The sequence below is a fragment of the Etheostoma cragini genome, chromosome 4, assembly GCF_013103735.1.
Source record: "Etheostoma cragini isolate CJK2018 chromosome 4, CSU_Ecrag_1.0, whole genome shotgun sequence".
Classification (NCBI taxonomy): Eukaryota; Metazoa; Chordata; class Actinopteri; order Perciformes; family Percidae; genus Etheostoma; species Etheostoma cragini.
In genome coordinates, this window is record NC_048410.1 from 8,532,113 (window position 1) to 8,548,216 (window position 16,104).

At 39.4% G+C, this 16,104-nt stretch overlaps 3 protein-coding genes across 6 annotated transcripts in view; 1 reads left to right on the top strand and 2 right to left on the bottom strand.

The window, feature by feature from the left end:
- Nucleotides 1-1,964: 1,964 nt before the first annotated feature.
- rfesd (Rieske (Fe-S) domain containing) lies at nucleotides 1,965-4,980 on the bottom strand. Its single transcript, XM_034870655.1, has 5 exons — nucleotides 4,882-4,980; nucleotides 4,698-4,700; nucleotides 3,751-3,915; nucleotides 2,784-2,818; nucleotides 1,965-2,467 (listed from the first exon to the last, which is right to left on the bottom strand). The coding sequence occupies exons 3-5, from the start codon at nucleotides 3,902-3,904 to the stop codon at nucleotides 2,168-2,170; spliced, it is 489 nt and encodes a 162-aa protein (XP_034726546.1). The 5' UTR covers nucleotides 3,905-3,915; nucleotides 4,698-4,700; nucleotides 4,882-4,980; the 3' UTR covers nucleotides 1,965-2,167.
- Nucleotides 4,981-5,985: 1,005 nt separating this feature from the next.
- nudt2 (nudix (nucleoside diphosphate linked moiety X)-type motif 2) lies at nucleotides 5,986-8,016 on the top strand. 3 transcript variants are annotated; one of them, XM_034870528.1, is made up of 3 exons: nucleotides 5,986-6,108; nucleotides 7,272-7,423; nucleotides 7,547-8,016. In XM_034870528.1, the coding sequence occupies exons 2-3, from the start codon at nucleotides 7,297-7,299 to the stop codon at nucleotides 7,870-7,872; spliced, it is 453 nt and encodes a 150-aa protein (XP_034726419.1). In that variant the 5' UTR covers nucleotides 5,986-6,108; nucleotides 7,272-7,296; the 3' UTR covers nucleotides 7,873-8,016. The 3 variants fall into 3 exon arrangements, with proteins under 3 accessions (XP_034726419.1, XP_034726420.1, XP_034726421.1); XM_034870529.1 differs by having other exon boundaries at nucleotides 5,993-6,108; nucleotides 7,293-7,423; XM_034870530.1 differs by lacking the exon at nucleotides 5,986-6,108 and adding an exon at nucleotides 6,235-6,249.
- A 3,134-nt stretch (nucleotides 8,017-11,150) lies between these two features.
- ube2r2 (ubiquitin-conjugating enzyme E2R 2) overlaps nucleotides 11,151-16,104 on the bottom strand; it is an 11,324-nt gene continuing 6,370 nt past the window's right edge. Inside the window, exons 5-6 of one of the 2 annotated variants that reach the window (XM_034869894.1) lie at nucleotides 15,712-15,846; nucleotides 11,151-15,580 (exon numbers count right to left, since the gene is read on the bottom strand). In XM_034869894.1, the coding sequence (XP_034725785.1) occupies nucleotides 15,295-15,580; nucleotides 15,712-15,846 (421 nt within the window). In that variant the 3' untranslated portion in view covers nucleotides 11,151-15,294. The remainder of the gene's footprint in view (nucleotides 15,581-15,711; nucleotides 15,847-16,104) is intronic. The other variant, XM_034869895.1, reaches the window with a different exon arrangement.

Consider the following 16,104-nt stretch of genomic DNA (forward strand, 5'->3'; position numbering starts at 1 on the left):
GAGAGAGAGAGAGAGAAAGAGAGAGAGAGAGAGAGAGAGAGAGAGAGAGAGACGGATTAAGCAGATAGTGGTCGCGTCTGACTCAGCAGCATGCACGCGGGAATAGGCTACACGTAGAAGCAGCGCGCGCCAACACATGCACACCAGGACCATGCTGACCACATGCAAGAAATGACTGTCAAAACATAGTTTTACTCATTTTCGTCTTTTAAAGCTGATAGTTTCACTCATAAACAATTAAAGAACAAGAGTGTTAGCATCCGGCGATTGCAACAGAAAGATTGTTGCCAATAACATCCATTATCTGAGTTACAAAGACAGACACTCCACCACATAAATACAAAGGAATTTCTAAGATGACCATGGGATGCAATGTTAATGATAGTGATAATATATTATTTATAATGAATTGTTTAACTGACTTTGTGGACGTTTTTTTTTGGGAGTCAGTCATTAGTAGAAAAGGTGACAATGGAATCTGTTAGTCCCTCTTTGGGAAAACTCCAGGGCTTTCAGAGAATTTTGAGAGAAATAATAGCTCAAGCCTTAAAGGTTTCATCAGAGCCTCCTGTGTCATTCATAATCACAATAAATAATGCAAAACATAAACCCAACAGAGAGTATTTGAATGCCCTGCAACAATTTCGTGCTGTTTATGCTGTGCAGTACTCTCCCTCTGGAGCAGTTCCCCCTGGATATTCTGCTCTTTATATCTACAAAGAGCCCCACACTTGACCTATTTGCAAACCATACACATAATGGTACCTGCATTAGGATTCTCAATTTCACCACATTATTGTATTTGAATATTTAATGTGTAGTAAGCAGAAGTGATCAGCCCCCTCGTTCCACGTAACCCATGGCCCTGTACATTTCTTGAATGTTTTCAAAGCATCACAGAGGCAGAGGATTTCAAGTGTGTTGTGAGTGTGCTGTAGGCCCGCAAGAGAGACCAGCATCCTTCATGCACAGAGGAACATCATACCCCGTAGCCTTTGTGTTTTCAACCAATGGCTTTTGCAGTTCTAGAACCATGTCACTGTGATAGACTTCCAAAAACAAAGAAATAATCTGAATGTGACAGGCTGCCGTGACTCTTTATATAACATGGTTAACACATTTTCACCAAATAACGTTTGTTAAGCATGTTAAGCATAGGATGGCTATGCAATAAATTATTATTATTTATTTATTTTTTGTCACAAAAACCACATTATATATCCCCAGACGTGGGTGTTTCCAAAACAGGAAGGGTCAAACAGACAACAATATATCAAGATACATGATTGGAATTTTAGGATCCAGCATTTTTTCACCTTGATCCATTCTGACTAAAACCAAAAGTCAAAATGTGGTCAAAGTCAAGACTTTTTTGCTTTTCCTACTGAGTGTTAGATGAGTTGTTTGTCCCATGGGAAGCAGCACCTTCCAGCAGCCAGCCACAGTACCTGTCTGAAGCTGCTGTCATCACAACTTTTAACAACCTCAGGGTTTGGCCTGGTGTCCTCAGCAGTGTCCCTATTTTTGTTTCCAGTTGCTTGAGGATTTTTTTTGCCGATGGAAAAAGCAACATTTTACAGCACAAATTCCAAAAACCGCCCTGTGACCTTATGTTCATCTGTCTTTGAGGGAATAAAAAGACATGGATATTACAAAAAGTGGCCAGTATTGTGAGTATGATAGTTATATTTTACATTAACGATTTTCCACGTTAGGACAAGACAGTATTGATCAATATAAACCTTTTTATCGTATTGATTAATTCACTGTATGCATAATACATGAGTAATATTGAAAAGCAGAGGAATTCACTAGTGTGGGTGCGCATTTATGCCACTACCCGATTTGAAAACAGAGAATTTGAAATAAAAATTCACCCATAAAACGTTTATTTAGTGAGCTACATTTTTTTTTGAAATGCTAGATGTTCACCTAACATGGCAACATGTGACTTGATTTCATGAAGTCAAACATTTTCAAATCATGTAAGCAATGTAAACAGACCCATTTTAAGCCATTCAAGCCCTAATGGTTACTTGAGGTAAAGTATGAGATGAGTGTTATTTAATGTCTGACATCATTTCTATAGAGTCATAATGCAATAACTTTGACATAACATAAGGAGATTGGGGGAGACAATAGAAAACTTAAAATTCAAAAATCCTTATCAATCTTTTGTACTACTAAGTTTCTTCTCAGCTGCCTCAGCTTTGGCCCTTTGCACCTTGCCCTTCTCTCCCTGGTAGAAGTCTGACTCGATCCAACACGTGTCCTCAGAGAGCTTGACATAGACATCCCCATTGGTCTCAGTGACCGTGTGGATCCGCTGCTTCACACCCTTGGAGTACCATCTGGGCACAGCCGGCTTTTTCGTGGGGTCGGTGCCCTTATATATTCCCTCCCCGTTGGCAAGAGCAATCTTGTACTTGTGTTTTGGACAAATTATGCACAGCTTGTCAGCAATTTCCTGTGAGTGTGTTAAAAGAAAACAGGTTAACACCCTCAAGTTGGAGGATTGTAGGTCATTAAGGCCCTTCAACATTAGCATAACATTATCTTTATTAAAGTAGTCTATATTCCTCTTTGTCTCATCTAAGTCTCAGCCCAGTAGGTGCCTTTAAGGATTACAGTGCATATGGAATAGCCTGGGAAAGCATGAACGTGGTAAAAACACAAAAGTACAGTCCATTACTTTAACTTAACTTAAATGGCATTTTGGCTTCTTTAGTCTGAGTCAGACACAAAAACAACCTCTAATCTCTAATATCAAATGTAAACCTCACCTCAATGTCTCCATTCTCCAGTGCTCCCCCAGCATCTGTTGAGAGGGCAGAGGATCAGTGTATTGTAGAACAAGCAAACAGTGTACAGAACACAAATGTTTTGCTGACTGGACACATTTAAGTGCTAAAATGTTCTAGGGCAGAGGTCTTCAACGTTTTTAAAGCCAAGGACCCCTTTACTGAAAGAGAGAAGGAGCAGAGACCCCCTACTACATGTATTGTATACAATTAATTTGCGTATTAAACTGAGCCTACAATAACGTGTAGGGTGGCTTAAAGTCTTTATACATACCTTTTTTTGCATAGCATACGAAGCTATTAACATCAACATTTTTGGCATGATTTTATAAATCATGTTTTAATGTTAAACATACATGTGGCACAGTGAATGCGTAGGATTAACTGTATCTGTGGATGGCTTTCTTAGTGACTACCTTACCTATAGGTCAGTAAGCAGTGGGAATTTACATTTGCCAAAAACACATTGCTCATTCGTGTTAAGACTTTTCATTTTTGAAATTTTTTTTAAAAATTAGCAATTATTTGTGGCCTGGTTAGCTCAGTTGGTAGAGCAGGCGCACACAAAGGTTTACTCCTGCAGTGGCCACAAGTTTGACTCCGACCTGCGGCCCTTTGCGGCATGTCATCACCCCCTCTCTCTCCCCTTTCATGGCTTTAACTTTACTGTGGAAATAAAGACATAAAGTTCCCAAAAATATGATCTCAACAATAATTTGGCGGCTCCCCTGCATTGATTTTGAGGACCCCCTTGGGGTCCCGGACCACCTGTTGAAGATCCCTATTCTAGGGATAATAGCGTAAAGCAGCTCAGTGTGAAATACCCCCTAACACGATGTCAATCAGGAGCAACTTATTTTTGAATTGGTTCAGTTAAAGTAAGCATTTGTCAATAACACGTTTGCTCTAGACAATAATATGAGTTGAGTACAAAAAGAACTGAACTTACGATAGCAGTAAGAGTCTATAGCATAGAAGACTGTCTGGTGGTAAATGATCAGTATATCCCGACCCTCTAGTGTTCTGAAAGAGCGCTTTGCTTCAACAAGTTCATCCTTCTTCCCTACAAAATGAAGCCCTCCTCTAGGCTGCTCCTTCTCCATGGCTCTGTGAAGGAAATATCCCAATTTAGTATTCATCATAAAGAAACGTGTTCATTTTCTTTACCAAATTGGTCGTAACTATCCTGCAATCAATGCCATCTGTGCAGCTCAGTAATGTACTGTTTTTCCTGGTGAGAAATTCAACGTAAGTCTTAACTACACATGAAATGTTTTGCTCGTGGGTTAGTCACTGAGATTATTTAGTTGGCACCTCAGATCACAGTTGTCATCTTAAATTAAGTCCATAACAACACCTCCATAACATTCAGCTTGAAGCATCTGAATTAAGCACATCTCTTGGCACTGATCAGCTTTTCTCCAAACATACTCAGACCTGCAATATTACTTCCCAATGTCTGTATCGTCATCAGTATCACCATTAACAAACTTGTAAGAGATTAAGGGGAGCGCAATCCCTTTGCAGATCAGAAGTGGACTTATAATTTTTCAAAGTTAAAGTTTTTTTAGCTTGTTGTAAATTTCCTTAATACAAAAAAGCATACCAATCAAGGGCCTAATGATTACAGAATGTATGACCTACATAAATGTCATTGTTGTTCAAAAGTATTGGTCATCTAGAGACTACAGTCTCACATCCATGTGAAATCTCTGTGACAGTCAGTAGCTTACATACCCAAAAAAATATCTGGATACACAGGAACCTGATCCCAAGAGTGATTCATGTATAGCGGAGTGGAATAATGAGCACTTCAGTGCAGGCTGAATAAGCACAGTAGTTGTGGCAGCGAAAGTCACATTTCCTGAGGCATCTGGCAAGAGCACAGACAGCTACATGCTATGAAGAAAGGAGCTACGGAAAAGCTAAATATTTGTACATGTCAGGAAAATGAAACATTTTCTTCAAATGAACCCTAAGGGACTACAAGATAAATGTGGTAAATCTGTCTGTCTGACTCTCCCTATATGTTTTACTTGAAAATAACAATATGTAACAATGAGTGAGTTTTTGTCTTTACCTTGAAACTAAGCAGCGGCCTCCTCCGTCACACTGAACAACTGTACTGCTGATGCCCGGCTTGCGTGGGAAGGTGGCCCCCTCTCTATTATCTGCAGACACAAGCTGTCTTCAGTTGGCCCTATCTACACTGGGTACACTTCTTATCTGTCTCCCACAGGCACCACATTTACACAATTGTAAAGAAATATATAAGTTTCTCATGAAGCAATTTGTTTAATCTGTCCTTGCAAGAGATTTACAAACAAATTAATTTATTTGAATCAAATATTATAACTAAAATATTATTATTTATTATTAGGGCAATTTAGTCTGATCTGTTTTGTATACCTAAAGTATTTTTATGCCCATTAACCGTCATCATCTTTAGTAGTAGTAGTAGGCTAGTAATAGTAGTAGTAGTATTAGTAGCAGTAGTAGTAATACGTAGTAGTAGTAGTAGTAGTGGAAAGTAAGAAAGTCTATTTACTGAGTAGCCTACTAATTACTGTGCCTGCTAAGTACCATTTTGCTGTGGCCTACTTGGACCTGTATAAAATAGTGCATAATAATTATATACCATTAAATTATAATAATATAGGCTGAATATAGCGGTTCTGCATTAGGAGTATTTTAACTTTTAACTTTAAGTAGGCTAATTAGATACATCTTTCATCACTGGCAGTATGATCGTTCCTTTATTAAAGCATGTCAAAGCATTTCATCTTGCATCTTGCATCACAATAACTGGCGGTAGTGCAACACATTGGATGCAAACATCTGCATACAACTGTATATTATTAATACATTTAATATTAACAATCTATGGATGCAAACCACCAGTAAACCATAGACAGTTAACCCTCATGTTGTCCTTGGGTCAAATTTGACCCGTTAAAAAAAATGGCTCCTCGAAATAATCACTAAAAAGGTCAACATTAGAAGTATCAAAGAACTTTGGAAAAAACAGCAATAAAGCACACACAACACTTAAAAATGTCAAAAATCTCGGAAAAAGCGTTAACAGTGCTGAAAAAAAACGGGACGGGAAGACAACACAAGGGTTAAAGAAGGTTAAAACCAGACTGTTAAGAAGAAGAAGAAGAAGAAGAAGCGGAACTGATTATGTCCGTCTTCAGAGAGGGTCGGACTCATTTCGTAGAGCACCGATGAGCTTCCCAGTGCTCAGTTAGTGTAAAACCAACTAACTACGAGCCAATTCAAAACGTGTCACCATTTTAAAAATTAAGTAAGTAACTACTCCTCACACCTACAGTCTGTGTTTATGTACGGTAGAACAAGGAGCATGTTTGTAAAGTAACATTCTGAGCACCTCACTTGACGTGTGACCTGGGTTGAGCGGAGAAGCTAGGTAGCTTTCTTTGCTCTGGTAAATAACTATTCCTGCTGTTGCAGCAGTGTTGTACGTGGGTCTGTAAACCGTCATATTTGCAGTGTGCTAGCTAACGCCTGTCAGTCATAGTAATGAAGAAACCATGTTATTTCCTATAATTATGTTCAAAATCATAACTTTGCTTGGCCGGCTCAGGCTAACTCAGTCAAAAGAAACATTGCTGAATTTTGTCCTGACTGGTCGAGTCACCAGCAAGGCTAAAGTTAGACTGGTATGCCTAACGAGAACAGTAAATGTGGAGCGGGTGATGTTTTCCGGTCTTTCCTATGTGGATGTACTGCGCAATCATCCGCGCTAATATCACATGTTCAAAATGTCAAAATGTTTATATTTTAATATTAAATGAAAAGGAGAATAATGATACAAAAATGATCATTCCCTGCAATAATCGTGTCCTAATATCAATATCAGTCCGCAACATTAGTCAAAAATAGAATTAAATAAAATCATAATTAGAATCATAACCGCAAAATAAAATGAATTAAAAAAAACAGAATAAAATCTCAATTAAATCTTTTCCTCATACCGTGCAGCCCTACCCTATACTATTGGATATTTAGGGTTAAAATGTTTTCTACTTAAAAAGTTTAACATGAACAGATTTCACACAATTAAGTTAACCTTAAAGCACACATAAAACAAATGTAGGTCTTTATATGCAAATGTATGGACTTTACCTGTGAAATAGATTTTAAAACTATTCTACTTGTACTCGCAAAACAACATCTGGAACATTTCTGTACCCATCATGTAGAAACCCAATTTTTCATTCAAACCCAGTTTTTCATTGAACTTTACAAGTACTCCAACATTTAATAATCCAGGGTAATGTAACAGTTTCCCCTTCAAGAGTGCTGAGGGTCATGGTTATTTTATAGCTTTATTAAAAACAGATCTTAGCTCAACTGGACAGGTTGCTTAACTAGCACATGCCTCATCTTTTTGTTTTCCGTAGTGGAATTCTGTAACACAGAAAGTAATGTCAACTTTTGTGTTAGTGTGTGAAATTTGTTGAACAGGGTGATGGCGTTGCGTGCTTGTGGCTTTATAGTGTTTCGTCGTCCAGCCAGTTGTGCCCCTCCACCAGACAACATTGAGTACCTCCTTTTGCAGACCTCTTATGGGAAGCACCACTGGACCCCACCCAAAGGTATTTAAAAGTTCAAAAACAGTGCATTTATCATGTAGTTCATATTGCACGCGAATGAGCTAAATATTACTCATATAACTTTAGATTCTTTTAGCCGGTTATGTCTAACCTTTTCCCCTTCAGGTCATGTGGATCCAGGTGAGGATGACATCACCACAGCTCTGAGGGAAACCAAAGAGGAGGCGGGGCTTGGGGCAGAGCAACTGCAGGTGATTGATGGTTTTGTGCAGGAGCTGCAATATGAGGTGCAAGGCAGACCCAAAGAGGTGCTGTACTGGATGGCCGAGCTTAGAGACCCGGGGACAGCAGTCACTTTGTCATCCGAGCACCAGGACTACCGCTGGGCCCGACTGGAGGAAGCTTGCACTCTGGCTGAGTACAAAGACCTGCAGGACACACTGAGAGCAGCACACAGACACCTGGAGGCTCAGCGGGACAAAGGGCGATGAACCAGAATGAAGATTGCTGCAGCTTGCTTCCAATGTGACAGGATGTGTGCAGTTTATGCTGTTAGGTTCATATACTGTTGAAGTTAAATACATTGTGTCTGCTGGACTGTATAATGTAAGGCTGAGTTGATTCCCTTTATTTTATAAATATAGTTGAGTAGGGAGGAAACGAATCAATGCTTGGGATAGGGCTGGACGATTAATCAAAGATATGTCAACATCAAAATTCTGAAGCTGTCAACGTATTTTTCCCATGACGATAATTTTGATTATTTATTCCTGTTGATAGGTCTACTTTTTCCTTAAAAACCTTCTACTGCATGTGTAGACACGTGACTTCGCCTAGACCAGGCAGCCGCATGGGAAGCATAATGGAGAATAACTCAAACACTGAGTCCAAGTTAACTGAGCAACGGAGTGTCCGTCGTCCGAAAACATTTTAGCTTCAGAAAAGATAATTTAGAACGTTATTAATTATTGTTCACTTATCGTTATTGATTTAAAATATGTCATTAATCACAATTTAGATTTTAGGTCATATCGTCGTGCAGCCTTAGCCCGGAAACCCAATTATTAATCTGGTTTTAGTGTCTTGAACACTCCACAGTCTAATAGCATTTTTAGATATATTCTTGAATTCTCCTTTCAAGGGTATTTGCATATAACCAGATCCCAATGTGTTCCATATCAAAATGTATAATGAGATTAAATACATGTCTTAAGAGGGGGATATGTATTTCATTCTGTTTGTTTCGATCTGTAGTTGGAATTTAATGATTTCAAAGATAAATAAAACCGGTTTTGTGTACCTGGATATTTCTGAAATCTAATTCTAAAATTTGAAAAATAGAGAATTCATAAAAAGACAGTATTCAATACTGGGGTGCGTAAACTTGCTCAAGCAAAAGGATACCTGGATAAAAATAAACTAAGCATTAGACGTTGCCACAGGGTGGAGACAAAAACAAAGAATTGGGTGGTGGACATTTGCCATAGACGACAGAATACTGGCTGTAGAAATACAACAATACAACTCTTTACCAGCTCTCACCATCCAAGTAAAAGTAAGATCCCCCTATTATTTTTGCAAATTAGTTCCAGTGAAGAAACTAAAAGCCGGTAGTGGGGGTTATTTTTATGCTAGAAACTAAAGATAATAAAGATAATTTGTTTATTAGTCCCCAATGGGGAAATTACTGCACTACACTCTGTGTACACACTTTTTGTTAGTACTCAAACACAGGCCTGAAATACACACACATGCTCAGGACCTATACATGGAGAGATGTCAGAGTGAGTGGGCTGCCAGCTGAACCAGCGCCCTGAGCGGTCGGGGGGGTACGGTGCCTTGCTCAAGGGCACCTGGCAGTGCCCAGGAGGTGAACTGGCATCTCTCCAGCCACCAATCCACGCTCCCAACTTTTTGGGTCCATACAGGGATTTGAACCAGTGACCCTCCGGTTCCCATCCCAACGCCCTATGGACTGAGCTACTGCCACCCCAACTATTTTATGACTATAGTCATAAAATCTAAGAGACCATTTTCATGCACTGACTGTGGGTGAATGTACACATTGCACATGACAAACAAACATCTGGCTTTTCAGGGGTGATATACTAAACTATACACTTGATATCATATAGCCCTTTATATACTAATGAAACCATTTGCAAACACATGTCATAAATGAAATTGTGGACACTTGAGACATCAACAGGTTTGTTTACTCTTTGTGGTGTCTGTCCTTGACCAAGGAGGGAATAGTTAAGCTATTCGTAAGGAAAAGAAACAAGTAATTTAACACAAACAATAATGTCATTGAAACCAGATAGCATTGGTACCCAATCCTCATTATGAGATTTTTAATCTGGGCAAATATGATAATGTTCAATGTGTTTTTTAATCCAATCATCTTAAACCTAACAGTGTGAAATCAAGTTTTCCTTTATCAATCTAGTATTACCCTAAAAGTAGGAAGTACCAGCAAATAGGGTCAAGGTTCAAGTGAGACATTAAACTTGACCCTGGTTACTTGTACTGCCACATTAAAGTATTTACACAGTACAGGAATATCTTGCTTCCAACACCATGCTGCAGGATTAATAGCCTCTGGTGAAAGGATGAAGTAAGAGTAATTAAAGAAACAATTGTGTTCTTGCAACTTATAACACTGAGAGCAAGCGCTCACTTCAATTAACTGAGATTTTCCTTCTGGGTATTTTAAATACATTGGAAAGTGAGCGGGAGGTCAGTGAAAATGCCCAAAGTAACCTCTGTCTTTCTACTTTCATATGGCATGCACAATATAAGAAGCACTGTACATTGAGCAAAAGCTAAAATATTGCTTGAGACCCATCAGGGCATCGTTAAACCAGTAATTATTGTCATGCCTTGTGGAGCAGAAAAGCTCCCCTACCAGTGATATAAGATTAAGGCCAATTGTTATGAATTAAAATTACAGCTCTCTTCATGATTAAACAATTGCTTTGCAACTGCATGGGTCATTTTATAAGATATGGAATATCTTAAAATATTCTTTAGGGTGCATTTATGTACCATAATGTTTTACAGGTTTGGCCATCAGTTCACCAAAATATTACCCCCACTGATTTCAGGATTTGATACATTTTTGGGGGCATTTTAGGCCTTTATTGACAAGACAGCTGAGGAAGTGAAAGGGGAGAGAGATCGGGAATGACACGCGGCAAAGGGCCGCAGGTCGGACCGAACCCTGGCCCGCTGCATCAAGGAGTAAACCTCTAAATAGAGATATTTATTTTTAAAATGTCTGCTTCCATCTCAGTACAATGGAGGTGAATGGACTTTTGTTTGGGGTGCACAAATCATTGAAAAATGTTGCTAAAATCATTCAACATCAACATGACTTGCCCGATACTGGCACACTCAACAGGTTTCATGGGGACTATTTCTTCAGTAGATAAAAGTAAAAAAAAATAAAAAAATGCATAAATTCACAGTGAGGACTATGGATTATCCTGAGAAACAATGATGTTTCTTTCAATCATGTGCGCAATACAAACCCATTTCCATTCAAATCAATGTATTGGAGTGTGGGTACACATCTGAGATAGCTCAACATATGGAAAAAATTAAACTAATAATAAACCCTTAGATACCACTATCGGTTTTTTTAATGTAATTTGGCTGAACCAACACTTTACGCTAATACATTTAATATAGCACATTTACAATCCATGTAGCATGTAGCAGTGACGAGTGCTCAATAGCAAAATGAGGTGAAAACCTTTCAACAGGCTTCAATGACATACTGTTTTATTTTGAATGCTTTTCCAACTTCACCACAATATCTGTATGCCTCCATTTGCAGATCACTCCTAATTCTACTCCAAAAACCAGCTTGCTGTGTTGTTCATTTTCCATGACGTGTGCTAAGCAACAGATAAGCTATATTGCAAACAAACCCAACACTTTTATTTATTTTTTTTAACAATAGAAACTTTATGAGTGACATTTGCATCCTCACAAACACAAAATGAGGGAAAAAAATGACATAAATCAAAGAAAAACCCGACAGCATTAGCATCAGTGGGTATGGACGCATTGCGGACACACTCGGGTCAGTCCATTGAGAGTGTGACCATGTGAGGGCCTTTGTATGTAGCAGTGTGTATGGAAAAAATCTCAACATCTTAGACTGCAGTCCTTTTTAGTGTGCCATTTCTTAGGTTGAGTTTGGGTATTATTGTCATCAGTCAGAGATAATTGTTGTTGTGGTTGCTCTCTCCCCTCAAAAGGCCTCCATAGCTTTTCTCCACCTGCCCTCAAAAACAAGGCATACATTTGAGTAAAAAAAGGAGGACTTTAATTTTAAAGAGCTTTAAACTGGTCATTGAATTGCTATCATAAGGGCTACACTATACCTAGACTTTATTCTTACAGAAACAATAATGCTCCTGATTTATACATTTGTGATAGAGGCAATTTATTTTAATTAAAGCACTTTGGGAAATATGCATATATATATATATTCGCTTTCTTACCTAGAGTTAGATAAGATCCCACTCTGATGTGTTAGACTGGTAAAGATCTTCTCATCTCATCCACAAAGCAAATGAGCATATCTCCCAATATGTCAAACTAATCCTTTAACAGATACAAATGGCATTGGTACACATTATTACTAGGATTTATCTTATGCTCTGTACGGTGATGGGTGGGGAAAAAAGTGGGGAACAAATAAAAAAATCTGACCTTCAGAATCTCAGACAATAATTCCCTTCGTGATATCAAATCCATTAAAAGATCCTCTTCCTCAACATAATCCAGTCTCTGGGAGCCTCCAAAGCACAGGGCCTGCAGGAAATGTTTTTATTCCTTTGGCTTCACATTAAAATCCAAAAAGGTATCTCTTTAAGAGTTTATTTAAACAGCATTAAATCCACCACATGCATCCATAGCTCCATAGTCTTTAAAATCAACGGTTGTGGGGCTGTACTTGGTTTCCTTGGCATACAATCCATCCATTTGAATCAAAGGTTTGCGCAGTGCTCTGTTGTGTGTAAAAAAAAAAAAAAAAAAAAAAACGAGCGACAGATTATACCCACAACGATAAAAACATGTTTGGCTTAATTTATGACAAGCAATATTAGCCAAATAATGCTGCTCAGTGTGTCCAAAAGTTCAACACTCAGATTTCTTCTTATTTTTATTTTTTTAAATCAGTCAAATCCTCAACGAGTTCAGGCCTCCCCAAAACAGCACTAGAACGCTGTGAAAACACACGTTTTCTCAACTGGACAAAGTCCAAAAGGTAATTTGGGCAAGTCTACACCTGTTCCACAGAGACAGGAACAAGATAACCCTGACATTGTAGTCAAAAGATGAAGAGTAAATGTAAATATCCACACACAAACACACAGATAACAGGCAATCAAGTGTCAAATTCATTCAAATGCGTAGCTAAGATAGATGTGGATTTTGTCGCTGTCGATACACAGTCTGAATGTGGTGTAGCACAGTAACAACGTCCACATTTTCACTAAATCGCATTGAAGCTTAAATCGAGTTACGGCGCAAAAACGTTAACATTTTCACATCTATCGTAACATAATGTGAGCATTGTCTTGAGGAGAAAGTCCCTACAGGTGCATTTTGATTTTTAAAAATTTGACTCCGGCCTACCAAGAAGAAAACAACTTAATCAGGAACAACAGCAACACTTCAGTCACGTGTTCACACACTGGCGGCGGGTTTGGAGACTTTCAGTTCGCTCTCAGCCCTCTAGAACCACCCAGTGATGTACAAAGTAAAAAAAGGAGGTGGAGCTGAGGATTAGTTTGTGTGTGAAGTTTCTCTTTGACTGTTTTTTTCTCTCTCTCAGTAAAAGTCTATTGAGGCCCTGAGGTTAAAGAGGCAGAGAGAGGTGTAGGAGTTTGACGTGAGAAAAGGCTTGCACCTTATCCGTCCCCTAACCAAATGGCGTTGCTTTGAGGGATCATGAGGGAGTGGCTGTGATGGACACTACTGAAGGGGAGTCCAAGAGGATGGAGCCACAGTCAAGCCTGCGTTTGCAAGTCAAAGTTGATTGATGGGTAGAACAGGCAGGCGTGGGAGGGACAGAGATATTCTGCCACGGGGCAACACTGATGGACAGTGATAGGAGAAGCTGGCCAGCTCGTTGGCTGGTTAATGAGCCAAACAGCATGTGTCCATCAGCTAGACTGTCTGAGCCCTCCCAGAAAATTCTAAGGACAAGTCAGGGAGGACAGAATGTCTAAACAGAACTTAAAAAAAAAAAAAAAAAAAGTACATTAAAAACAGCAACAAGTAAAGACACATTAGATAGAGACAATCTTTAACACAAAACCAGACAATGTGACACGGACTAGCCTGACAAAGAGCCGGCCAGCTACAGTGGGGTTCAAGAGACCACCACAAGGACAGTTTGTTTTCATCATTTATCAAAAACTAAGACAATTTGTATACTTTGCAGAAAGTTATTTAGAACTGATATGTGATATTTATCTTTGGGAAATGCTTGTAATTAATTAAAATACTGGCATATGTGAGAGGAAGATTCAAAATGTTTGTCTTACCATGTATGCAAGGGTTACACATGTATCCTACACATGTTAATTATAAAGGTCTTTTAATAACTAATGGCCCATTACTACTGTTTAGGCCTAATCATGATAAAAGGCTGGAAAGATTTTCACAAAATTGTGTCATTTTCATCCTAGTCTGGTTTACCGGATGGCCACTGAGCGTATGAAGCCTGACGCACTGGACATCAGGCATACTCATCCTACAAGGACATATTCTCTGCATCTGGGGCTTAACGCCAACCTAAAAGATTGGGATTTTTAGGTTTAAAGAAATACAAACAAGCCAGAGTGTTTTTTTCCCTATCCTAGAACGTTAACTTCTGCAGCCAGACCATACTGCAGCGCTGACACAGCCCTGTGGACAATTCTGGACTACTTTCAACCAAACAAGGACAAGACAGAACTAGATATGGCACCGTGGTTTAAAAAGTATCACCTTTATGCATCTAGCATCCAAGATACAAAGCCAACACAACAAAGAAAGTCCCACCCAAGCTGACAAAACTAAAGTCAAAAGACCAGCAAACTGTAGCAGTCATTAAACCACTTCTTTAACGGCAAAACAAGTCTAATGGTTCAGCATGGATTGAATGATGACGTGTCACTGTTGATGACTTGTTTAGAGAATAAAATTCAACTTTATGGTTGCAACCAAACAACTTACAGTACATGTGTGAGGAGTTGGTTGCATAAAAGTGTTACAACAGGGCAGAAAAACTACTTTTATAAATAATCAAGTGTGAGGATGTTTTGCTTCGTCCGGAGTCAGTAACTTGCACATGATTAATCACCGCAGAGTATTTCCGCTCTATTCCGCAGAGGCCTGCCGTCATTGTCATTTCTGCATCCTCAACGGACAATTAAAAAAAATAATTATAATAATAATAATGAGAAATATAACGTAATATCAAAAACACTTGGTGGTGCTCTCAAACAGTGCTGGAATCATTTCAATTCTCCAACTGCCAAACATCTGATGTCAGACAGAGTGCAAGCTGTAATTAAGGCAAACGGTGGAAACACCAAATTCAGACTTTCAGTGAAATCAGTACCAACAAACCTTTTCAGAAAAACTATGTAATAGCATTTGACTACAACTATTATTGTGACCAATCATTGTATTAGTTTAATAAATGATGAAACGTTTATTTTGGCAGTTGACTTTTGACCCCACTGTATGTGCAATTGCACGCACACACACACACGCAAACACACACACACACACACGCACACACGCAAACACGCAAACACACGCACGCAAACACACACACACAACGTAACACATAAGGGAGGGTGGTTGGGGGACTTGGCAGGGAGGAGTTATCATCCAGATCATCATGAGTCCTCGTTGCCAGAGTCGTCTTGGTTGTCGTAACGTCTGGTGGACGTCCCGCCGTCCTCTGTGGGGCTCATCCCCCCGGCTTCACCTACAGACTCCATATCGCTCTCGTCTTCCTCCTCGTCCTCCTCTTCCATGTCGTCGTCATACAGGTCGTCATAGAGAAGGTCTGAACTGCTGTCCTGGGAGGGAACCCTGGTCTGGACGCAGTACTCGGCCAACGTGGTCGGCACCTTGACTCCATCGCGCTCGGCCTCCGCTGCTGTTGACATCACCTGCTTCCTGTGGCCCGTATAGGAATACAAAAGATGTCAGTGTTAGCGTTAACATTTGTCCTACCTGGACTGACCGGATGATTCTCTGTAAGCATATTATACATTTGTCTCAATTAAATCTTCAATATTGGGACTTACCTGATTATCTCTGCATACTCCTTGTCTTTGCCTTTGCTGTCCCTCCATTTGCGAAACATGACAGACGCATCCACATTAGCCGGGGAGAAGGTATTGGGCTCATTGAGCAGAGAGATCACACTAAGTAGGATAGTCCTGATCGGGACAGAACCACACACAAACACACGGACAGAAGATGAGGACACTGCAATATCAAATTCGGTCAGTGTATGAAAGAAAAGCTCTACACAGGCCTTTTGACATTGTAGTTAGTTGGCTTCATCTTAGTCTATATCCACGACGTTCCACTTCCGGAATTGTTCAGGTGCCGCTGGAAATTTCGCCGGATGTCTTTCACTTCGGCCGGATGTCCGTTACATTCCGCTTTCTTTGTGTTGGCATTTTTAAACTCCA

Excerpts from the sequence above, each read along its gene's own strand:
- nudt2 (XM_034870528.1), top strand. The coding sequence starts at position 7,297 with ATGGCGTTGCGTGCTTGTGGCTTTATAGTGTTTCGTCGTCCAGCCAGT. Across the intron at positions 7,424-7,546 it reads CCACTGGACCCCACCCAAAG|GTCATGTGGATCCAGGTGAG; the intron begins GTATTTAAAAGT and ends TTTCCCCTTCAG.
- rfesd (XM_034870655.1), bottom strand. The coding sequence starts at position 3,904 with ATGGAGAAGGAGCAGCCTAGAGGAGGGCTTCATTTTGTAGGGAAGAAG. Across the intron at positions 2,819-3,750 it reads TATAGACTCTTACTGCTATC|ATGCTGGGGGAGCACTGGAG; the intron begins GTAAGTTCAGTT and ends CCCTCTCAACAG. Across the intron at positions 2,468-2,783 it reads TGGAGAATGGAGACATTGAG|GAAATTGCTGACAAGCTGTG; the intron begins GTGAGGTTTACA and ends ACACACTCACAG.